Source organism: Gopherus flavomarginatus, chromosome 2 (assembly GCF_025201925.1).
Source record: "Gopherus flavomarginatus isolate rGopFla2 chromosome 2, rGopFla2.mat.asm, whole genome shotgun sequence".
Lineage (NCBI taxonomy): Eukaryota > Metazoa > Chordata > Testudines > Testudinidae > Gopherus > Gopherus flavomarginatus.
Genome location: NC_066618.1, coordinates 301,381,349 through 301,404,469, shown reverse-complemented (window position 1 = coordinate 301,404,469; position 23,121 = coordinate 301,381,349). Strand labels below are relative to the sequence as shown.

At 62.2% G+C, this 23,121-nt stretch overlaps 2 protein-coding genes across 4 annotated transcripts in view; both read left to right on the top strand.

The window, feature by feature from the left end:
- MAF1 (MAF1 homolog, negative regulator of RNA polymerase III) overlaps positions 1 to 7,494 on the top strand; it is a 36,421-nt gene extending 28,927 nt beyond the window's left edge. For all 3 annotated transcript variants that reach the window (XM_050939461.1, XM_050939460.1, XM_050939462.1), the window contains exons 4-8: positions 505 to 670; positions 3,390 to 3,511; positions 4,815 to 4,934; positions 5,801 to 5,920; positions 6,254 to 7,494. In XM_050939461.1, coding sequence (XP_050795418.1) covers positions 505 to 670; positions 3,390 to 3,511; positions 4,815 to 4,934; positions 5,801 to 5,920; positions 6,254 to 6,275 — 550 coding nt within the window. In that variant the 3' untranslated portion in view covers positions 6,276 to 7,494. The remainder of the gene's footprint in view (positions 1 to 504; positions 671 to 3,389; positions 3,512 to 4,814; positions 4,935 to 5,800; positions 5,921 to 6,253) is intronic.
- Positions 7,495 to 10,274: 2,780 nt separating this feature from the next.
- Positions 10,275 to 23,121, top strand: part of WDR97 (WD repeat domain 97) — an 88,144-nt gene continuing 75,297 nt past the window's right edge. The window contains exons 1-10 of the mRNA XM_050939482.1: positions 10,275 to 10,451; positions 11,619 to 11,764; positions 12,492 to 13,075; positions 13,721 to 13,842; positions 14,159 to 14,822; positions 15,193 to 15,341; positions 16,481 to 16,717; positions 19,253 to 19,343; positions 20,728 to 20,860; positions 22,345 to 22,472. Coding sequence (XP_050795439.1) covers positions 10,403 to 10,451; positions 11,619 to 11,764; positions 12,492 to 13,075; positions 13,721 to 13,842; positions 14,159 to 14,822; positions 15,193 to 15,341; positions 16,481 to 16,717; positions 19,253 to 19,343; positions 20,728 to 20,860; positions 22,345 to 22,472 — 2,303 coding nt within the window. The 5' untranslated portion in view covers positions 10,275 to 10,402. The remainder of the gene's footprint in view (positions 10,452 to 11,618; positions 11,765 to 12,491; positions 13,076 to 13,720; positions 13,843 to 14,158; positions 14,823 to 15,192; positions 15,342 to 16,480; positions 16,718 to 19,252; positions 19,344 to 20,727; positions 20,861 to 22,344; positions 22,473 to 23,121) is intronic.

The following is a 23,121-nucleotide window of genomic DNA, read 5'->3' as shown; positions in this document are numbered from 1 at the left end:
ATGGGCTGGGGCAAAAGCCCGCTGAGGGAGGGGTGGTGGCCCCAGGATGCCCCATGCATTGCATCTGGCCTCACCCCAGTGTGGACAGGCAGCCTGGAGTTAGTGCTCTCTGGGGCTGAGATGCAGCAGTGCATGCTGGGACTGGTGATCTCCCGGGCCAGCCCTCTGTGCAGGTGAAGGGCTCTTCATGTCAAGCTGCGCACTCTAGCTGCCCATGGATTAAGGTGGGTGTGCATGTGCGTGTGCATTCCCTCCTGTACCTGTGTGTGCATTTGGTTAGGGCCGTCTGGCACGTCCCCACTGGGGAGTGTCCCTGCCAGTGTGCCATCCTGGGGCGTGTCTGAGCCCTGTTCGCTGGGTTCTGGCAATATCCCTGGGGCTGAGGCTGTTTCCCGTAGGATTCCTGTCCCAGTGTGTGGGATGGGGCTGCCGGGGGCCTTCCTCTGGTGTGTTGCCTTTGGGCAGCTGGTAGCAGCTGCCTGCCTAGCTGTCTTGTGTGTGCAGGCTCAGTAAAAGTCAGAGTGGAGACGAGGAGGGGCCCCTGAGTGACAAGTGCAGCCGCAAGACCCTCTTCTACCTGATCGCTACCCTCAACGAGTCCTTCCGGCCTGACTACGACTTCAGTGCTGCCAAGAGCCACGAGTTCAGCAGGGAGCCGAGCCTCAACTGGGTATGGGATAGGCTCCCTCCAACTCTGCACGAGAGCCAGCAGCCCCTGCTGGCTCGGGTCCGAGTGCTCCTTTCCGTGAAGCTTGGCGGGGCCCTTCTGAGAGCAGCCGAGACGGGGCTCCCTCCAGCTCACTGTGGTGAGGGACCCCAGGGCTCCAGCCAGCGGGGTTTAGATCTCTGAGGCCCATCCGCTCCGAGAGGGGCTGCAGCCAGACCCTTCCCTGTGAGATGCTCTGCCTCCTCCAGACCCACCGCCCAGTGAGACAACCTCCTCTTCTGTCCTTTCAGCCCCTGGAGCAAAGTTCTCCCCCGTCCCATGCAGGGTGTCAAGATCTGTCCTGCTGCCTGTCACCACAAAATCTGAGCACTTCCCACGTAAAATAAGCATGGCCTGTCTGGTCCTTCTCCTTTAGGGGACACTGTGCCTGTGGGTGGGGTTTTGACTTCCCCAGGCTGTGCCAGCTGGGCTGGGTTGTTTCACAGTGGTGGGGTTGTTTTGTGTGTGTGTGTGTGTGTGTGGTGCGGGGGAGGGTCTGGTGGTGGTGTTAGTTGGGTAGAGGCAGGAGCTGGGTTTGAGCATTTTCCAGTGTTTTGAAAGCCACCCAGACTGTGGGTTTCCCTGCCCAGCTCTCCAGACACCACACTGAGGAGAGGGCAGAGCTCCGTCCTGACTGAGAGGAGAGTGCCCAGAGCCGTGCCTGCTGGTGGGAGGCCTCCTTCCTCTGCCTGGAGCAGTGCCCTCTTCCCAAACAGCTTCAGGGGAGCCAGCTGCAGCCATGTGAACTGGCGCCTATGGGATCCTGTGGCAGGTCCAACCACCCCACCTCTGCTTCTATTGCCCCACAATGCATTTCTCCTGCTTCTCCACACGTTTTCCCTGAATCTAACACTGCATGCTCATTGCTCTGCATCTGTTCCACACACACACTTGTGTTCTAGGTTAGACTCCTGTTTTTCCTCCTGTCACGGAGTGTGGGGAGTCAGGGCCCTGCACCCTCACATCCTGCAGATCGCCATGACTCTCAGCCAGCCAGCAAAACAGAAGGTTTATTAGACGACAGGAACACAGTCCCAAGCAGGGCTTGTAGGTACAGCTAGGACCCCTCAGCCAGGTTCCTGTGGGGGGCAGTGATCCAGACAACCAAGTCTGCACCTCACTCCACGTCCTCAGCAACTGACTCACCCTCCAGTTCCCTCCTCCTCTAGGCTTTGTCCCTTTCCCAGGCCAGGAGGTCACCTGATCTCTTTGTTCTCCCACACATTTAGCTATCACCTTGTAGGGGGGAAGGGCCCCAGCCATTAGTTGCCAGGAGACAAAGTATCAGCCATTTGTGTACACTGGCCCTTTGCTCTGCAATAATTACACCCCCTTGTCCCACCTTAAGAAATGCATGGGGAAACTGAGGCACCCACACAGTATTCAGAGGAAACATTAAGAACAATCCCACTTCATCACATCTCCCATCGCAAGAGTACCCTGGCAGCAGCTTCCCCTTCGTGGACAGGGCTGGGTGACTAATGAGGGCTTTGCCAAAGCTGTTAGCTTATTGCTTCCCGCGTGTGGCATGGGAAACAACGGCTCCTTCCCGCTCAGAGGAGTGAGCCTTTGGGCAGGGCTGGATTAACTCTCCTATTGTCCCGGGGATGTTAGAATTTTGTGGGACCCCTGTATACAAAGCTCTTTCCTAATTTCAAACAAAATGATCGCAATTATGGCATCGAGGCTATAATCACTATACTAAACTTGCCTTTTAATTAACATAACGATGTTCTGTGGTTACATTTCAGTCTTAGAACATGTAGAATATAGTTGCTGTTTCCAAATTGCCTAACAGAACAGCTGTTATAGTAGTTCCTTTCTGGGAGGGAGTTTGGGTGCAGGAGAGGGCTCCAGGCTGGGGCAGAGTGTTGGGGTGCAGAAGAGGGCGAGGGGAGGGGGTTGGTGCAGGAGGGGATTCTGACCTGGGGAAGGGGTTGGGGGTGCAGGAAGGGGTGCGAGGTGCAGGCTCCGGCTGGGAGGCGCTTACCACAGGCGGCTCCTGGGCCAGTGGTGCAGCAGGGCCCAGGCAGGCTATCTGCCTGCGTGCCATGGCCCCACGCTGCTGCTGGCACATCTCTGCACACCCCTGGGGGGAGGGGGACAGTGTAGTGTGCTGCCTGCAAGCACCACCCCCGCAGTTCTCATTGGCCGGTTCCCAGCTAATGGGAGCCACAGGGGCAGTGCTGGGGGCAGGGGCAGCACACGGAGCTGCAGAGATGCACCAGCAGCCAGACACTTCTGGGAGCGGCGTGGGGCCATGGCATGCAGGCAGGCAGCCTGTGTGAGCCCTGCTGCACTGCGGGACTTTTAGCGGCCCGGAGATCACGATCGACTGGCAGAGGCTCTAGGATTGACCAGTCGATTGCGATTGACGGGTTGATGACCGCTGAATTGTCTGTAACTATGGATTTATTTTTGCAGGGCCCTCCTTAGCCCGAGGCCCTGGGCTGCAGCCCCTAAAGCCCCTGCATTAATCTGGCCCTGCCCTCGGGGCCGGCCAGTGTTCCAAACCCACCCTTCCGGACTCTCTGGACGCTCCCGTCTGGCCTCCCCAGAGCAGAGGAGCTGGGCCCTGTCCCAGGCATTGACAGACACAGCCCAGAGTCCCTGGGGAGGGGCTGCCTGCTTCTCTCTGGAAAGCTGCAGGGTCCTGACTCCCATGTGTCTCGGTCTCCTCCAGGTGGTGAATGCTGTGAATTGTAGCTTGTTCTCAGCGGTCCGGGAGGACTTCAAAGCCCTGAAGCCTCACTTGTGGGATGCTGTGGATGAGGAGATCTGTCTCTCGGAGTGTGACATCTACAGGTCTGTTCTGCCTGCCCACTCGGCATAGGGCAGCCCCAAGCCCCAGAGCGGCCCGCTCTGCATAGGAGCAGCCAGGCCATGCGCCACTGGGGAGTACAGGGCAGGGGCTCTTCCTCAAGGCTGGGCCCATGTAGCATGGCCAGTCGTGGATGTGGGGGATGTCCTGCCGATGCTGGTGTGGCCTGCCTATAGAGGTCTGTCACAGAGTCACCAGGCAGTGCTCTGGAACTGCTCCCCACAAAGCCAGTCAGGACTTTGGGGAGCCTCCTCTCCCTCGGAGCAGACTTGTTCAGGACAAGAAGCTCACACGACTTCACCTCCTGGGTCTCTCCTTGGAGCATTCAGCATCCTCTGCCCCTCCGTGCACTTCCCACAGTGAGCCTGCCCCAGCGGGGTCCTGAGGAAGCCACAGGGTCCTGCACCCCCACTTTGCAGTCAGACGTGACTCTCAGCCAGCCAGTAACACAGAGGTTTATTCGATGACAGGAACAGGGTCTAAAACAGAGCTTGTAGATACAGCGAACCGGACCCCTTGGCCAGGTCCATTCTGGGGGGCAGTGAGCCAGACCCCCCCACGTCTGCACTTCACTCCTCGTCCCCAGCCAGCTCCAGACTAACAGCCCCCTCCAGCCCCTCCTCTCTGCTCAGCCCTTTCCCGGGCCAGGAGGTCACCTGATCCCTTTGTCTCCAACACCTTCAGCTGGCATATTTGCGGAGGAGGGGCCCAGGCCATCAGTTGCTAGGAGACAGAGCGTCAGGCATTTAGGTGCAGTGGCCCTTTGCTCTGTAGCAATCACACACCCTTATCCCACCACCTAGATATTAAGAACTGCATAGGGGACACTGAGGCACCAACACAGTATTCAGGGGAAACATTAAGAACATTCCCAGTTCGTCACAGTGTCTCTTTGCCAAGGCAGATAAAAGGGACGATCCCATGCCTTCACCTTACCCCCCGGGCACACCATGAGCTTGCTGCTGAGCTAGCTGACTGCTTCACTCCTGACTCTGCCTGGGGCTGCTGGCCTGGTGGGCTAACAGTCTGCCTCAGTGTCTCCCTGCACAACATTGATCCTGGCACCTGCCTGCCTTGCGGGTTGTGCTGGGGAGGTGTCTGGTTTATTACCATTTGTGCTGTGCTCTGCCCACCAGGTGCCAAGGGTCAGTTCTGCTCTGTCACACTTGTGTCAGGCCAGAGTGAGCAGCGTGCCTGGACTGAGTGAGAGTCTGGGCGCTGGGAGCCCTTCTTGCCCAGGCAGCTGTAGGCAGGGCGTTTCTCACCCCTCCCCTGTTGGTTTTGCAGCTACAACCCAGACCTGGACTCAGACCCCTTCGGCGAGGAGGGCAGCCTCTGGTCCTTCAACTACTTCTTCTACAATAAGAGGCTGAAGAGGATTGTCTTCTTCACCTGCCGCTCCATCAGGTCAGGCTGCAGGGCCGTGGGGAAGTGTGACCTGTCTGAAAGCTGTGCTTCCTGGAGGGGAGCCCCCTCACCCCCCGGCAGTGCCCTGAGCTAGAGCTGCCCTGTAAACTGCATGGTTGTGCTGCCACAGGGAGAGAGAGCTGAGGGGAGTCCTGTTTCCCTGCCATAGCCCTAAGGCAGCCTGCACCCCAAACCTCTCATCCCCAGAGTCCGCACCGACAAATGGAGCCCTCGCACCCCAACCCGCTGCCCCAGCCCTGAGCCCCCTCCCATACTCTGAACCCCTCAGCCCCACCCCCACCACGTGAATTTTGTTATGAGCACCAACATGAGGTGATGTCACACAGGGTCATGTCACACACTACTTCCATATAGGTGTACATGACAAAATTCATTCCACACGTGGGTGGGAAAACTTAGAGGGAATGCTTCACTCCACTCCCCTCCTCAGCCAGCAAGAGGGGAGCACGGCTTTCCCAGAGCAGCCAGACCCCTTCGATCTGCCTGCAGCATACAGCTTCACTTCCAAACTGACATACAGTGGATGGGAGCCATAGGCTGCAGCTGCACGTGGCTCCCCTGAAGCTGTTTGAGAAGAGGGCATTGCCCCAGGAGAGCCGTCCACCTGGCAGCCTGACCCTCCCTCGCCAAATGGCATCACTGCTCGGCCCCCCACAGGGAGGGTCCCTGCAGCTAGCTCTTCCTCCCTCCACCCTCTGGGGGGTTGAGTTGGCCAGATTGGGAGCCCTTGCTCAGCACAGGCAGGATTCCCAACGGGAGGCCAGTGCCTTAGACTGGTGCCGATGGGGCTGTGCCTTAGCCGTGGGGAGCTGGCTTGTGCTCACTGCTTCCCTTTGTGTCTCCAGTGGGTCCACGTACCCTCGCTCGGAGTCAGGAAACGAGCTGGACATGGATCTCGGTGAAGACGACCAGGAGGGGAGCATGGATGCCTATGACAAGGAAAGCAGCAATATCGAGGAGGACAGGTGTGTGAACTCGGCTGGCAGGGATGTGCCAAGCGGGGCGGGATCCTGGCTGTCCCCTGCCCGCAAAGCGTGACTGCACACAGAGTCACGGGTAATGAGAGCAGAGCTACTAGCCCTGGTGGGCACTGGGAGCACAGGACCTGGCCCTTGTTGAATTGAAACTTGTGAAGGTGTCACCCCTTCTGAGAGGGACTTGAGACTGCCTGGCCTTGGCCAGTCTCTGTGGAGCCCCAGCTGGCATGCGCCAGGGGCGGGGTGCCCGGCTCAGCTGCAGCCAGCTGTGCTACCCCAAAGCATGTTGGGCAGAGCTGTGACAGCTGTGCTTGTTTGCAGGGTGCAGGTTATCTGCATGTGAGTGTCCAGATGAGCTCCAAGAAGTACTCAGCCCTGCTGAGCCAGCCTTCCAGTCTCCAGTCCATCAGCATCGAGGATGGGCCAGCCCTGGCTGTTATGTGAACTACCCCATGCACAGAGCCTGCAGCACTGCTCTGCTCTTCGGCACTGGGGGCTCCAGAGTGCCCCAGCACCTGCCCCACTGCACTGCGTGTGGAAAGCAGCTAGTGCCTCTGGGCTGCAGATGTCCTCTAGCTGCAGGTGCTGCCCAAGAGCCCGTTACCTCCAGACACGTGCTGCGTGATTGGTCAGCAGAGGCCGCGCTCTCACTGCCGGCCTGGGCTCCAGCTTGCCAGACGCTCGTGCAGGGCCTTTGAGATGCTTCAATGCACTTTAGGAATTGATCTGCTGGCTGCACTGATGTCCTGTCCTGCTGGCTCTGAAGCAGGGCAGGCTGATCCTCGGGCACTTTCCTTTACCGATGGCCACCCAGCAAACTCCGTCCGGCCATAGCAGCAGCAGGGTGCAGGGCAGGGTATCCTCGCCTCCTGGATCTCCTCGTTCAGAACTGTTGGTGACCCACCCTCCCCCCACGTCACTGGCCTGCTCCCTGTTTTGGGCTGCTTGCTTGGCTCCTGCTCACCTCACGGACTCAGTTTGCTCTTTTCCAAGGCTGTAGTAGGCGCCTTGCCGCCCCATGCTGAGCGCTGCTCCCCTGTGCAAACGAACTGGCTGGGAGATGGAGCTGAGGCCAGTGGGGCTGGTTGGTTGGTTGGTTTGTTTTTAAACCACAGATGACTTTTGGCATCAGCCTGGCAAGAGTGTGCATGGGGTGGGCGGTGGTGGCTGCCAGGAGCCTGCTCCACTCTCCAGGAGGGCTGCAGAGCCTGTTTCCGTGGCTCGTCTTGGGAGCTCAGCCCTGTTGACTCTGACTCATGCTATGGTTTAACTGCATCCTCCCCTCTGTCTCCCTTGACCGGTTCCCTAGCACTGGCCCTCCTAGTGCAGCTGCTGGGCCTGGTGCCAGGCTTCCCTCTGTCCCCAGGGATGAGTACACGCTGTCCCAGGGCCAAAGCAGGATGGGGGTGCAGAGCAGCCAGCTCTTCATGGGCACTGGAGGACCTGGCACTAGCATGGGGTCTGCAGAGGGCAGCAGCAGCACCAGGCCCAGCTCTCTGCAGCTCCTCCTCTGGCCTCCCCCCAGGAGGTTGCACCAGGATAGCTGCAAATCCCTAGTGGAGATGTGCTGGCAGAGGGTCTGGGCCCAACTTCTCTGGAGAGGGCCAGCCCAGCGCAGTCACGGCCCCTAGATCTCAGCCAGCCAGAGAGGGCTCCGGGAGCTTTCCCGTGGAGCTGTGTCCTGCCAGCCTCACACCTGCAGAGGGAGCTGTAGCGGCCCCTGGTTCTGCTGCTGGCTCATGCACCAGCCTCATCCACCGGAGCGCGCTCGTCCCCCAGCTCCCTTCACTGCCGGAATCCACCCAGGAACGGCGTTGGGGTGAGCCATAGCTTTCCCTACAGTTAGAGAGCCCTGCGGGGAACCCTGCCTGCCCAGCCAAGGGGCTGCCAGCTGCCCCCAGAGCCTCCCCTTCGCTGTGGGGCTTTGTCCCTTCACCCATCCTCATGGGCATTGCTCGACGGCCAGCTCAGCACATCTGCCCAGCTCAGTGCTTTAAGGGCCAGCAGGTCCCCCTGCATCACTGCTGGTAAGAGTTGTCTTGGCAGGATCCATCTGCCTCCTTGAGCTGGCAGGGTGTGCCTAGGGGCCTTGCTGGCCAGTGGAGGATGTGGGGTGGGGAACCTTGCCTCAGTATCCTGTTTTACTCACCTGTAGCCTAAGGAGGCCACTCTCCCTAGCACTGGGAGCCATGGCTGTAACCATGTGCATTGACCATCCCTGCTAGAGGGCCGCAGCCTCGGCTCGGCTCGGCTCTGGCTTGAGCTCACAGCATTTGGGGGCTCGTGGAAGAGTTGTGCTTGCCTCTGAGCCATGCCATGGCTGGCCATCAGCGTGAAGAGCAGTTTGGACTCCTGCCATATGCTCAGCATGGCCTGCATGGGGGTGTCTGCAGTGGTGCCCGGGCAGAGGGCTGGTGAGCACAGCAAGCTCCACGGTGTTACTCAGTCTGGGCAAATGTGACCTGTATCCATGGCTGAGAGGGGGCCTTGGCCAGGAACCATGGGGCCGGGAACCATGGGACCAGATCCCAGCCTGGCTTCCGAGAACCTGGCATTCCCGCTCCTGCCTTTGCCCCTATGTTCACTGGCCCAAGTAGTGCATAGCTGGCCTCTTGGCAGGGAGCCCCTGCTCCAAGGGGAGGGCGCAGCTGCTGTCCCCCTGCACAGCTTCAAGAGCTTGTGGCTCATCTCCTGCACGCGTGGGCAGGGAGCTGGGGCCAGTTTCGTGTTCAAGTCCCTGACTGCATAGCAATGTATCGTTACACCAATAAAGTTTATCTGTGACTGACACTCCTCTCTTTAGAGAATTCACCCTGTCCATGGCGCTGGGCCAGGGAGCTTCTGCAAGGGCGGGGCAGACAGTGCTGGCTTCACTGGCCGCAGGGGCGGTACCAGAACAGTGCTGGCCCTTAAAATCGGCCTTCCTGCTGTTCAGCGAGTTCCCAGCTCTTCCTCCATGGCCATCTCTCCACGAGTACCCCTTCTGCGCTCGCTAACCCCGCCCTGCCCTGCGCAGCCCCTTCCCCAGCGTGTGCTCAGGAGCCTTCTGAGAGTCAGCCTGAATGTTCAATTGCACCATGTCCTCCCCCCTCGCCTGTGTCCTGCCTCACCTCTGCAGATGCTCCCCCTGGGCTGCTTTCCCCGTTCCTCCCGAGGAGGGGGACCCATAGCTGCCCTGGTGCCAGCACAGCAGGCCAGGGGAGGAGGGGACCTGTGACTGGGGTGCCCTCAGGGAGTGGAGGAGGGTCCCCCTGCAGGGGGGAGCCAAAGGGACTTCCCCCACCCCTGGCCAGACCTCCCAGCTTCATCCTCGCAGGTGCGCTCAAAGCTCCCCCAGCTGCTGCAGGGACGGCCCCCAAGGCTGGAGGCCAGGTCCCCCCTCCAGCACCAGCACTCACCCCTCCAGGCCAGGCACCCAAGTCCGTCCCCCCGCCTCCCCCAACTGCCTGCAGACCTTACAAGCCAGATGCCTGAGCCCCACCCCACAGGCCAGATGCCCATGTCTCCCCCCCCAAACCCCATGGTCACTGACCCCCCCGCCACCAGACATCTGAGCCCCTGCAGGCACTGACCCCACCCCCACAGACACTGACACCCCCCACCAGACACCTGAGCCCTTGTGGGCACTGACCCCCCCCCCATGCGGCCCCGCGGGCTCTGCTCTGGCCCAGCCGTTCAGCGCTAACAAATCCTCTGGCTGTAAACAGAACCGTCTCCACGGCGACCTGCCTTTCCCAGCACGGGGTGCGCCGGGTGCTCTCTGCCCGCCGGTGCAGGGTGGGTGGCACTGGCCTTTCCTGGGGCCTGCAGCCTGGCAGGGTCAGCTAGCGAGGGGCTTGGGCATCTGGTGGGGGGGGCACTGCAGGGCTGTGGGGGGAGCTTGGGTGTCAGGCGCAGGGGGGTCACACTTGCAGGGGTGTGTCAGTGTCTGGCTGGAGGGGGGGTGGGGAAAATGCCTGTGGGGCTTCAGGGACCGGGGGCTGTGGGAGAAGCTCAGGTGTCAGGCCCAGGGGGGGGTCACACCTGCAGGGGCTGTGGGGGGAGCTCGGGTGTCTGGCCTCAGGGGGTTGGTGACTGGGGGGTCTGTGAGGGGAGCTTGGGTGTCAGGCCCAGGGGGTGGCACCTGTGGGGCGCAGGGGGCTCTGGCTGCCCCGCTCTGAGCATCCCTGGCAGTGAGGGGCTGCTCCAGGCAGGTAGGTTAGAGGGGACCCAGCGCCCCACGTGCTGGCGAGTGATCAATGGGCGGGGGAGACGCTGAGTTGCCAGGGCCCCTCAGGTGAGCTGGGGAGGGGCTTGGGGGCAGCGTTGTCTGGGCTAGGGGGTTGCTGGTGCCACTTCTAGGCAAGAGGGACCATCCTGAGCTCAGCAATGGGCTACCTCTTGCCACTCAGAGCCCTGTTGGTGGCCAAGTTGCCCCAGGCCTGGCAGAGCCGCCTCGGGGCTGAGGCACTGACGGCCTGACCTGAGGAGATGCTGCTTCCAGCCACGGCGGAGCAATGGGAGTCGCAGGACAGTAGCTGTAAGTTGCTCCGTCACTGCCCTCGCTCCCACCTCCTCCTGGTGCCCACTGTCACCCGCTGGCCTTTGGCTGCCCTGCCCCGCAACATGCCTCCTCCGAGACCAGGCTGCGTCTCTGCTGGCGCTGTCCATGCCCAAGACGGTGCCAGAGGAGGATGCAGCCACTGCCCCCTCTGTCCACAGCTGCCAAGCAACCTCCCAGCACAGAGCACCTGGGTCCCTCTGAACCGGAGCCTCCCCTGTGCCCACCATGGGGGCAGGTGTGTTTGTGCCACCTTCCTGCTGCACCGGTCAGATGTCCCCTGCACACGGCTCTTCCCAGATGTTGCCTGGAATCTTCCCTGGGCCTTAGCCCTCTCTCGGTAGCGGTGAGAGCAGGGTGTGGGCCTGGGGCGAGGCAGAGGGACAGCAGGGGGCATGTGAGCACTGTACTGAGGGATGGGGGTGTCACGGAGTCCCCGGGCGCTGCTCTGGAACTGCTCCCCACAAAGCCAGTCGGGACTTTGGGGAGCCTCCTCTCCCTTGGAGCAGACTTGTTCAGGGCAGGAAGCTCACACGGCTTCACCTCCTGGGTCTCTCCTTGGAGCATTCAGCATCCTCTGCCCCTCCGTGCTCTTCCCACAGCGAGCCTGCCCCAGCGGGGTCCTGGGGAAGCCACAGGGTCCTGCCCCCCCACTTTGCAGTTAGACATGACTCTCAGGCAGCCAGTAAAACAGAGGTTTATTCGATGACAGGAACAGGGTCTAAAACAGAGCTTGTCGGTACCGTAAACCAGACCCCTCAGCTGGGTCCATTCTAGGGGGCAGTGAACCAGACCCCCACGTCTGAACTTCACTCCTCATCCCCAGCCAGCTCCAGACTGAAACCCCTTCCAGCCCCTCCTCTCTGGCCTTTGTCTCTTTCCTGGGCCAGGAGGTCACCTGATCTCTTTGATCAACTTTAACTATTCCCTTGCAGGGGGAAAGGGCCCCAACCATTTGTTGCCAGGATACAGTGTGTCGGCCATTTATGCACAATGGAGACTTTTAATGCATTGGGGAAACTGAGGCACCCACACAGAATTCAGAGGAAACATTAAGAACAGTCCCACTCGTCATAAGGATCTGCATGGGCACCGAGGGGGGGGTGAATGAATAGGGAGGGGGTTTCTCAGCCTGTCTTTCCACAGCAGCGGCCTCAACAGGGACGGTCACCAGTCTCAGCACCATGCATCACCAGAGCTCCTTGCTGGAGACGAGGGAGGAGACCCAGCTGACGAGCGCCCGCCGGCTCTGGGCCTTGCTCCAGGGGGGCATCCGGGCCACTACGGAGAAGGTATGTGGTGGAGGAAGGACGGGGCAGCCTGAGGCCTGGTGTCCCTGCAGGCGCAGGAGAGGGCGGTGCCAAGCATGGCCTGATCGTGGTGGCTGCTGACACTCCCTGGCCAGGCCACGCTCACACCACCACACCTGCCCGCTGGCGGCGCATCCATCGGGATCTTTGCTCACCTCATTCTACTAGACCCAAACCCCGGCCTTCTCTGCAGCCCTTGGAGCCGTGTCTGAGCAGCGGCTGAGCCTAGAAGTCCCTCGCCAGGGCCCTACGTGTCCCTCTCCCCACGCAGCTTCTTGCTGAGCCAGGCTAGCTTTGCCCTGTCCCTCCCCATCTGGAGCCGGGACTGAATGTCCCCAAAGGCCATTCCCTGGAGGTTTCTCCTGCTGGCTCCTAAAGCCCCAAGCAGCAGGATGCAATCCTCAGTGTCTGCCCTCCCGCAGCGGGCACGTGAAACCATCCAATACGCAAACATCACCCGCAGCATTCAGGTGCTCTGGTGCCCCGTCAGTGTGTATCGCACCGTGACCACCCTCCCCATGGAGCCATCGGGCACCAGCCTGCACCGTTCCACTCAACTCGGGATGCAGCAGGACATGCTGGGACTTGCAGTCCCCGAGTGGCCCTGGGGAGCCTGGGGGCCAGCCCTGCCCTATGCCGAGTTACCTGCTGAGCAGCGCAATGAGGGCAGTGGGTCATGGCGCCGTGTGACTCCTCCTCCTCCTCGCAGATGAAGAAGGAAGAGCTGAGGCCTGCCCAGCTGACCCACGGCCTCCAGCACCTTCGTCACCTCAGCTTCCTGCAGCCTGTGCGCCACGTTGCCTACAACAGCAGCGCCAGCCACTTGGTGGTCCTGGACGCGGAGAGCCAGCTGCACCTGCACAAGGAGGATGGCTGGCTCAGCCACAGCACGCAGGCCCCAGAGCCCATCGTGGGCTTGCTGTACGCCACCCAGGTCAACAAGTATGTGGCCTGGGACCAGGGCAGCCTGCAGGTGCTGGGCCCAGCCTTCGAGATGCTCTCCAAGGTGCTTGCCCCGCATGGCATCCGTTGCTGCTGCTACAGCCCAGAGCTCAATCAGGTGGTGACAGCTGGAGCGGGCAGCCTGTCTGTCTGGGCCTTCCGCTATGGATTCCGCCAGCTGCAGTGCCAGGCCACCGTGCAGCAGGGCCTGTCCCCTCGCGACACCTTTACCCAGCTGGCCCTGGACACCGGTGTCCCCCAGACATGCTTTGCTGCCTGCGGCACCGGGGTTGCTGTCTTCAACATCTCTCAGGGGGAGCTACTTACCTTCCAGAGGGACCTTCACAACAGGTGACAGCTGCTCTAAGGAGTGGGGCGCCGCCCTGCCAGCCCTGGGAGTCCCAGTGAAGAATGAGGCCGGCATCCACCCTAGGGAACCTCACACTCGTGGGCCCTGGGCTGCTGCTCCATGGGGAGGGGACGGGCAGGAGGCGCTGGGTGGGTTCTGGGTTCCCCTCCCTCACTAGCTGTGCCCAGCATTGGCATGGACATGTGGACGGATGGGGCTGGCCAGTTCTGTGCGTCACCGCCAGGATTCCCCAGTGCATGCTGGGACCTCTGGTCTCTCTGAAGCTCGCGTTCAGAGGCTGCTCTCATCTCTATGTTCGTAAAGTGAGACGGGCCCACACGCTGCCAGGTCGAAGGCTGCACCGGCAGCTGCTGCCCCTGCCCTGGCTGGGGCAGGCAGTGGGACCTTCTCCAAGCCCTCCTTGCCCATCCCTGGGTGGTGGGGCAGGCGTTTCGTAGACACTGCAGCTGAGAAAGCCCTGCCAGGACCCCAGGTGTGTGCCCCCAGGCCCAGCCACCAGTGCAACTTGCCATGTGCCCCGGGGCTTGTGCAGTCATGGGGTGACCCTGCCTGTGCTGGTGCTGGTGCCCTGGGCAGGGGTGGGGCGCCAGAGCCGGCAGGAGCGCTCATGGCTGCCTCTCTCCCAGGGCCATCACTGACATCACCTATTGCGAGGCAGGGGCATGCGTGGTGACGGCCTCCCGCGACACCACCATCAAGGTCTGGGACAAGAAGTGGCTGATCCAGACAATCTTCGTGGGACACACTGGTGAGGGTGGGGAGCTGAGCGCCCTCCCCACCTGGGGCGCAAAGCGGGGCGCTGCCTGAAGCTGCTGGTCCCTGCCACAGATCCCTGCCTTGCAGGGAGAGACTCTGCTGCCCTGGGGCTCCACCTGACCCCTCTGCCCCCTGCCCAGCCCTGGAGATGGGGGAGGGGGCTGCCCTCACACTAGACTTGCTCCCATGTGGCCCTCAACTGGGGATTCCTATCTGGGAGCAAACCTGCCCTTCAGACTGGCAGCGCCCCCCACTGGGCAGCCTGGGCATTGCTCTGACTCTGCCTTCCTGCCCTTCCTCTCTGGCAGGGCCTGTGACTGCTGTGACCATCTACCCCCAGGGGCCCCTCATTCTCTCTGCCTCCCAGGACGGCACCATTCGCACCTGGAACCTGCAGACCATTGACCAGGTGGACGAAGTGCATGTGGCCGAGGTGGTGGAGCAGCTGCAGACGCACCGGGAGGGGGGGTACGTGGTCTCGCTGACCGGCTCCACCATGGACCTTTGGAAGGTCAACCAGCTCTATTCCCTGCACACCCGGCTGGGTGCCGCCGTGATGCGCCTCTGTACCGTTGACCTGAGTGCCATGGGCAGCTTCCCAGTGCGGGCTGTGTGCGTGTGCCAGGACTCCACCGTGCGGCTCGTGGCTGCGCACACTGGCCGCATCCTCTCCACGCTGCTGCTGGACAGGCCCTGCCAGGCTGTGGAGGTGGCCTACTGTCTGCCCAAGGAGACCCTGTTTGTGCTGCTGGAGCTGGGCCAGCTCCTGAGGGTGAACACTGCCGTCAACCCCATGAGTGTCAAGAAGATGGTGGCGCCCTGGAGTGAGTCGGCACGGCCCTGCTGCCTGCTCCTCTACAGCCACCTCGTGGACCCCGAGAAGGCCTATGCCCAGTGGCAGGAGATCGTGGAGCAGAAAGGGGACAAGAAGGCCTGGGCACAGCTCCCGCTAAAGCTGCAGGACAAAAACAGGTGAGGATTAGACCCCGCACTGCTCCCTCCAGCCCCTCAGAGATGGGGCATTGCGGGGAGCAGGGCGGGGAGCTCTCAGCAGAGGGCGCTGTGGGGACTGGGGCAGGAGCACTGGCTGGGGCAGGGAGCTCCTGGCGACCCCAGCCCTGGTCTCTCCCAGTAGGGGGCGCTACCGAGAGCGGGGCAGGAGCATTGGCTGGGCGGGAGCTCCAGTCCCAGCCTCTCCTAGCAGGGGTGCAGTGGGGGGCAGGGCAGGAGCGCTGGTGGGGGCAGCCCCCAGTGACAGCAGCCTCAGCCTGTCCGGTGGGTTCGCTGTTGTGAGGCTGTGGTAGTCTGTGGCTGTGCCGCGGGTGATGTGCATCGCCCGCAGGTACCTCCTAGTGCTGGGGCAGGAGGATGGCTCGCTCTGCGTACTCCAGTGGTTCACCGGGCGTGTTCAGTACCAGGTGGAGGCTCACGGCTCGGAGCGGGTGACCGCGCTGGCTGCCTACCCCCTCGACACCTGGATCATCTCAGCTGGTAAGTGCGCTGAGCGCCGGGCGGCAGGGCTTTCTGTGCACCCCCAGGGACCGCCGGACCGGGGCAGGGATCCCCACAGAGCCCTTGGAGGGCAGAGCCCTCCCTGTGCAGTGATGGCATGGATGGGGCCGCAGGGGGCAGGGGACAGGGGACAGGTCCTCGGGGGCTGGAGAAGTCCTGGCCACAGGGCTCGCAAAACCCAATCGCTAAAGAGGGAGGGAACCGCAGAGCAGAGGGGTCAGCAGGAGAGTCCATGGGCCTTGGGTGCGGCCTGGGAGGGAGTTTCCCCGTCCCCCCTCCCCAGAGGTCAGGACACTCCACCATTCCCCAACCCCGGGGGAACCAGGTATTCCCCCGCCATCCCGGGAGAAAGGCAGATGTTTCCGCCATGACCAGGGGAGCAGGAGCTGAGGGATTGTCCCCCATTTCCATCTGTTTCACGTGTTTTGTCAAACTAACGAAAAGCTCTATGACGGTGGCACCTGATAGGTGAAGTCTAGGCAGTTTGCAGCAAGGCCCCTGTGAGCGAACCGCCCAGGGCCGGTGCAACCATTTAGGCGGTCGCCTAGGGCGCTAGGATTTGGGGGGTGGCATTTTCTTCGGCCGCCCCAGTCGCCACCGGCATTTAGGCGGAGGGAGCGCAAGGAGGGCCGCCTGCAGCAAGTAAGGAGTGTGGGGGAGGGGGGGCAGCACGCAGGGGAACTCCTCGCCCCAGCTCACCCCTGCCCCGCCTCCTCCCTGAGCACACCGTGGCCGCTTCACTTCTCCCGCCTCCCAGGCTTGCAGGCCTAAGGTGCTCAGGGAGGAGGCGGAGCAGGGGTGAGCTGGGGCGGGGGGGGGGTGCCTCAGGGCAGAGGGTGGCGTGTGGGGAGCTGCCGCAGGTAGGGCACCTCAGGGAGTGGGGGGTAGCTGCCATGGGAGGGGGGCGCCTCAGGGCGGGGGCTTGGGACGGGGGAGGGTGCAAGGTGGAAGTTTCGCCTAGGACACAAAACATTCTTGCGCTGGCCCTGCTACCGCCCCAGCCAGGGCACAGCACATGCTAGTGGGGGCTGGTGGCGGCCAGACCGGGGCCTGCTGCAGCCCAGCGTGGGGCCCCTTGGGAGCAGCCTGGCAGTGCCCCTCTACCTGGCCCAGTGCAGGTGGCGATCGCACGGTGAAAGTCTGGCGCATCTTCCCCTACATTGATGAGTGCCTGACCCTGCTGCTGAGCTTCTCCTGCCAGCATCCCGTGCTGCACTTGTGCCCGCTGGGCTCCACGCTGGGCGCCGCCATCCAGGACCCCGAGAGTGCCACCTACAGCATTGTCCAGTACGACCTGCTGGCCCAGAGCCGCCAGGAGCACGGTCCTGAGGATGACCCACTGGATGAGATCGTGGGTAAGAGCCTTGCTGCCCGGCGGCTTCTGCTCCTCCCATCAGGGCCTGCGTAGGCACCCAGAACAGGAGCCTGGGATCAGAGGTGGGTCTGGGCATCCAGAGGGGTAGCGGTGCCCCCTGAGGAGTGTCCAAGCCTGGGGTGTGGGGCAGGGAATAGTGTCCCATGGGGTGTCCAGACCCAGCAGAGAGATAGCGGTGCCTGATGGAGATTACCCTGCCCCAGATGGGGCGAAGGAAAGGTGCCCCCCAGGAAGTGTCCGGCCCCGGGAAGTGGGGAAGCAGCTTGTCAACCTGCCTGCTGTGACTTCAGGGCATCAGTGCCAGCCTCAGGGCAGAGTGCCGGGAACCCGGCTCAGCCCCACAATGGCTGTGAGTTCTGTGTTCGATTTCACCAACCAGTTACCAGGTGTGAGCTCCTCAGCCCCACAACAGCCTAACCGGGGAGTCACAGACAGGCCCTGTGGTCGCCCCCATCTGTCCTGCCACCTGTGTGATAGCCGGGCCCTTCCCCCAAGGATACAGCAACAGTCAGGTTACTCCCTGTCCCAAAGGACCCGTCCTCACCCCAGGGCCCCCGTGCTTCAGCTCTCATACCAAAGCCCCCGCTTGTAGCCAGCCCTATAACAAGCTGTTGAAAGCTTCATTACATGGGAAAGGAAACAGGAGAGTTCTTGGTGAGGTTAAAGCAGATGAGTTACAATCTCAATAAAAGAACAGGAATACTTGTGGCACCTTAGAGACTAACAAATTTATTTCAGCATGAGCTTTCGTGAGCTGCAGCCCACTTCTTCAGATGCACCGAATGGAACACACAGACAGGAGATATTTATACATACAGAGAACATGAAAAGGTGGAAGTATGCATACCAACAGGAAGAGTCTAATCAACTGAGATGAGCTATCGTCAGCAGGGGAAAAAAAACTTTTGAAGTGATAGTTAAGATGACCCATAGAAGGTGTGAGGAGAACTTAACATAGGGAAATAGATTCAATTAGTGTAATGACCCAACCACAGTCATTACACTAATTGAATCTATTTCCCTATGTTAAGTTCTCCTCACACCTTCTATGAGTCATCTTAATTATCACTTCATTAGGTCATTACTATACTATATGTCCTAAGGGCTAGCCCAGGCTGAGCACTGGGGATTTCTTGCTTATGCCTAGAAACCTGCCCCGGATTCTGAGCAGCATAGAGATAATCAGTCTCTCCCTGTCAGGGTTTTTTATTCCCCTTCCCCCATGTGCTCTAAGCTGTGAACTCAGCGGACAGGAGGAATCCACTTGCACGACTCATCTTCAGGGCCAGGGGCAGGAGGGCAGAACAAACAACATCTTGTGTCCTCTTTATCGTCCCACAATGGTCTGTCCGGTGTCGATGGGCCTTCCCCGTGGGGCAGGACGTGACACCTCCTGCTGGAGCCAGCACTTCACACTGGTTAGTGTCGCTCTCCTGCCTGGTGAGTTACACGGTCACAGAGGCTCCCAATCCAAACACTCAGATGTTCCCTTGCACTAGGGGATATGGATGTGAGATATGAGATTGATGCTGGCAGCAGCTCACCCCCATTCCATACAGTCTAAGCACAACCCACATTCTGGTGATCCTCACACCCGTCTGAATGATGCTCACACGCAAGGGGGCCAGGCCGGTTCCAGTGATGTATTTGTTGGGGTTCCCTTGTAACAAGGATGTCACAGAGTCCCTGGGCGATGCTCTGGAACTGCTCCCCACAAAGCCAGGCAGGACTTTGGGGAGCCTCCTCTCCCTTGGAGCAGACTTGTTCAGGGCAAGAAGCTCACACGTCTTCACCTCCTGGGTTTCTCCTTGGCGCATTCAGCATCCTCTGCCTCTCCGTGCGCTTCCCACAGTGAGTCTGCCCCAGCGGGGTCCCGGGGAAGCCACAGGGTCCTGCACCCCCACTTTGCAGTCAGACGTGACTCTCAGCCAGCCAGTAACACAGAGATTTATTTAGACAACACGAACACAGTCCAAAACAGGTTTTGCAGGCACAGACAACAGGATCCTCCCCAGTTAGGTCCATCTTGGGGTCCCAGGAGCCCCACAGCCCCCTTGGGGAGTCAGAGCCCTGTCTGTCCTTCCCTCTATTCCCCAGCCAGCTCCTGAAACTCCTCTCCCCCTCCAGCGTCTCCTCCCCCAGCCTTTGTTCAGCTTCCCGGGCAGAGCTGTCTCCTGGCCTCCAACCCCTTCCTGGGTTCTCACGTTACCTGCTCAGGTCTCCTCCCTCAGGCCAGTCTCCCATCCCCCAGTGCAGATCGTCCTCCCAGGCCAACCCTCCCCACTCAGCATTCACAGGCCACAGTAAGAACAGTCCCAATTCATCACAAAGGGGACCTTGGCAGGAGTTGGCACCTGGTCTGGCAGTGTCACGCTATGCATGTGGGCTATGCCCTGCCTGGGTGAGACATGGGGTGTAGCCAGTTCATGGTGCTCCTACTCCTCCCAGTGCATGCTGCATGGGGGGGCCAGCCCCAGGCTGGGGGGTTTAATGGCAGCTCTTCCCTGCCCCGTAGGCCTGTGCTGCTGTCCCACGCTGAAGGTCTTTGCGTCGGCCAGCAGAGATGGGTCGGTGAAGGTCTGGAACGCCCAAAACCAGCTACTCAGGTGAGAGTCAGACGCTCCTGCCAAGTCAGTCAGCACCATCTGTCAGGGTCTCTCCCCGGATCCTCCCCATGCTGCAGTCCCTGGGGGGTGCTTTGGGTGGCTTTGGGTCTCACAGCCCAAGATGTTAACCTGCCCCTGTCACTATCTGGAGCTGCACAGTGTTACACAAGGTCTGGGATCCCGGGAGCTGAGCCAGCTCGGCCCCATGGCAAACGCCCCATGAAACGTCCCGTCACCCTGCACAGGGAAGTGGCACGTCAGTGCGAGCGCTGGACACGTCAGGCGTTCCGTAGGCTGGCACCGTGACAGCGCCCATCGGGCTGTTCGGGGAACAGAAATCACCTGCCCCGTGGGCCCGGGCTCCCGGCCGTGTGCAATCGAGAGCCTTGGCCGGCTCAGCCGCGCGTCTCTCGACGGGCCGGTGTGGTTGGGTGGCTCAGACTCCGGCTCCCTTTCGCCCCAGCAGCAGAGACTGATCCAGGGCCTCGGGACTTTAACGACTTTCACTCACTGCTCGCGGCTCAGCTCCCACTTAGGGCCCAAGTGCAGGAACAATATCACAACAGGTCCCCTGTGGGGAGGTTCTCGCAGCCCTGGGGGTCCCCCCTTTTGGGGAGGGCACAGCCTGGCAGGCAGAGCAAATCCATGTGTGTTGCCATTTACCTGTTCCCAGTCTATCTGCTGGCCCTCTCCCCTCTGTAGCCAGTGGGAACTGTGATCTCTCATGGTTGAGTCCTGCCCTTGTTGCAGCTCGGGGCACAGGGGCTGCTGGGCAGGGGGTCCCCCCACCCAACGGGCCAGGGTGCTGGGCCCTGCTGACCCCCTGTGCTGGGGATCGAGCTGCTGGGCAGTTGCTGAGGTTTGGGGCTAGCTAGAGGGGCTGCTGGGTCCGGCAGGCTTACCCACTCCACCTGTCCCTGCGCCGTCAGCTGGGGAGCTCAGCGCTCCAGCATCAGCCGCCAAGGGGCAGGGGCCGGCAGCTAGTCCAGGACAGAGCCACAGAGAGAACCCAGGAGTGCTAGCTGCCATCCTGGGCATTAGCCACAAACCCACCCTGGCTTTGAAGGGACGATCCCAGGGAGAGCTGCAGCTTGGGCCCCCTTTACCGCCCTCCCGCCCAGCCCACTAGGAAGCCCCCACCTCAGCTTGGGTCTCAGATGCAGTTTAACTGGGATACGGTGTCCAGACCTCCCCTGCCGTGCAGTGTTGCTGTGCATTAGCGAGCCGCATCGGTGTCCCCCCCCACCCGTAGTGGTGCAGTTCCCCAGTACAAACCCAGCCCCCAGGGGCACCGGTGGGGTCATTTACCTGGCCTCCGCAGAGGAAGGACCTGGGCTGAGCTAGAGTCATGGCCCGATGCGGGGGGGGGGGGCTCTCTCCTCAGGCACCTCAAGCTGAACACGATCCCGGAGAGCCTGGCCTTTGGGAACGAGCGTGGGGACCTGCTGCTGGGTGTGGAGCAGCACCTGCACCGCATACACCACAGCAAGTACCTGCCCAGGCCGTATCTCACCAAGGTACGGCCAGAGCTTGAGGGCAGCATGGGGCGGGCGGGGCGGTGCCCCGTCACAGGCACACACGAGCCAGACTGCTCAGGGATACCTGCCACGGGGCCGTGTCTGTGCACAATGTCTGCACAGACTAACCCTGTACCAGACCCTCCAACACTGGGCACCGGTCGGACACTGTCTGCTGGCAGAAGTGGGGCTGGAGTCGCTGGGAGCTCCCCCCAGCCAGCGCCCTGCCCCCCTCCCCACAGCGCCCCCTGCTGGGACAGGCCGGGGCTGGGGTAGCCCGGAGCTCCCCACCAGCCAGCGCCCTGCCCCCCTCCCCACAGCGCCCCCTGCTGGGACAGGCCGGGGCTGGGGTAGCCGGGAGCTCCCCCTCAGCCAGCTCCTGCCCCGCTCCCCACAGCACCCCCTGCTGGGACAGGCTGGGGCTGGGGGAGAGCTCCCAGCCAGCGCCCTGCCCCGCTCCCCACAGCGCCCCCTGCTGGGACAGGCCGGGGCTGGGGTAGCCAGGAGCTGCCCCCCAGCCAGCTCCTGCCCCGCACCCCACAGCGCCCCCTGCTGGGACAGGCCGGGGCTGGGGTGGCTGGGGGAGAGCTCCCAGCCAGCGCCCTGCCCCGCTCCCCACAGCGCCCCCTGCTGGGACAGGCTGGGGCTGGGGGAGAGCTCCCAGCCAGCGCCCTGCCCCGCTCCCCACAGCGCCCCCTGCTGGGACAGGCCGGGGCTGGGGTAGCCAGGAGCTGCCCCCCAGCCAGCTCCTGCCCCGCACCCCACAGCGCCCCCTGCTGGGACAGGCCGGGGCTGGGGTAGCCCGGAGCTCCCCACCAGCCAGCGCCCTGCCCCCCTCCCCACAGCGCCCCCTGCTGGGACAGGCCGGGGCTGGGGTAGCCGGGAGCTCCCCCTCAGCCAGCTCCTGCCCCGCTCCCCACAGCGCCCCCTGCTGGGACAGGCTGGGGCTGGGGGAGAGCTCCCAGCCAGCGCCCTGCCCCGCTCCCCACAGCGCCCCCTGCTGGGACAGGCCGGGGCTGGGGTAGCCAGGAGCTGCTCCCCAGCCAGCTCCTGCCCCGCACCCCACAGCGCCCCCTGCTGGGACAGGCCGGGGCTGGGGTGGCTGGGGGAGAGCTCCCAGCCAGCGCCCTGCCCCGCTCCCCACAGCGCCCCCTGCTGGGACAGGCTGGGGCTGGAAAGCCAGGAGCTGCCCCCACCCCAGCTAGTGCCGTGCCCTGCTCCCCACAGCGCCCCCTGCTGGGACAGGCCGGGGCTGGAATCGCTGGGAGCTCCCCCCCAGCCAGCTCCTGCCCCGCTCCCCACAGCGCCCCCTGCTGGGACAGGCCGGGGCTGGGGTGGCTGGGGGTCCCCGGAGATGCAGTGTGACCCTGAGTGGATGACGTGGGGGGACCAGTTCTCTCCCACCCCTGCCATGTGCGCTGCTCTCCCTGGGAGCCCCCTGCCCCTCCGCAGCGGGCAAGACTCAGGGCCTCTCTCTCCTGCAGCTGCTGTGCATGAGCCTCCCAGAGCCTGTGCAGGACTTGCCTTTCCCCCTGAGCGACGGCTCCCTGCGGCCCCTCGGCCAGGACGCCAGACAGCGGTTACTGCTGGAGCCTCCTTCCCTCGCTGTCAAGTGAGCCCAGCCGGGGTCTGTCCCACTGCCAGGCCGGGTGCTCCGCACTCCTGCCGAGTACACGGCTCCACCTCCCAACCCCCTGGGTGCACCCCCTCCGCCATGGCCAGAACACCTCCCCCCTCCACCCCGGGTGCACCCACACTGCCGTGGCTGGAGGACCTCCCCCACACACATGCGCTAGGTGCACCCGCTTCGCCATGGCCAGAGGACCTCCCCCCCCCCCCCGAGTGCACCCACTTCGCCATGACCAGAGCACCTCCCCCCTCCACCCCAGGTGCACCCGCTTCGCCATGGCTGGAGATCCTCCCCCTGCCCCCCCGCTCCTTGGGTGCACCCGTCATAGTATAATTCCCAAATCTGAACCTTAGCGTCCAAAATATGGGTACTAGCATGAATTCCCCTAAACTTAATTACCAGCTTAGATCCTGTAGTGCTGCCACCAATCAGGACTTAGAGTAGAGCACTTGATAGACTCTGGTCTCCCCCAAAACCTTCCCTGGGGACCCCAAGACCCAAATTCCTTGAGTCTCACAACAAAGGGGAATAAACCATTTCCCTTCCCCCTCCTTTCTTCCTCCCAGCTCTTTCCCACCCTGGGTACACTAGGAGATCACCGTGATTCAACTCCTTGAATCACCACACAGAG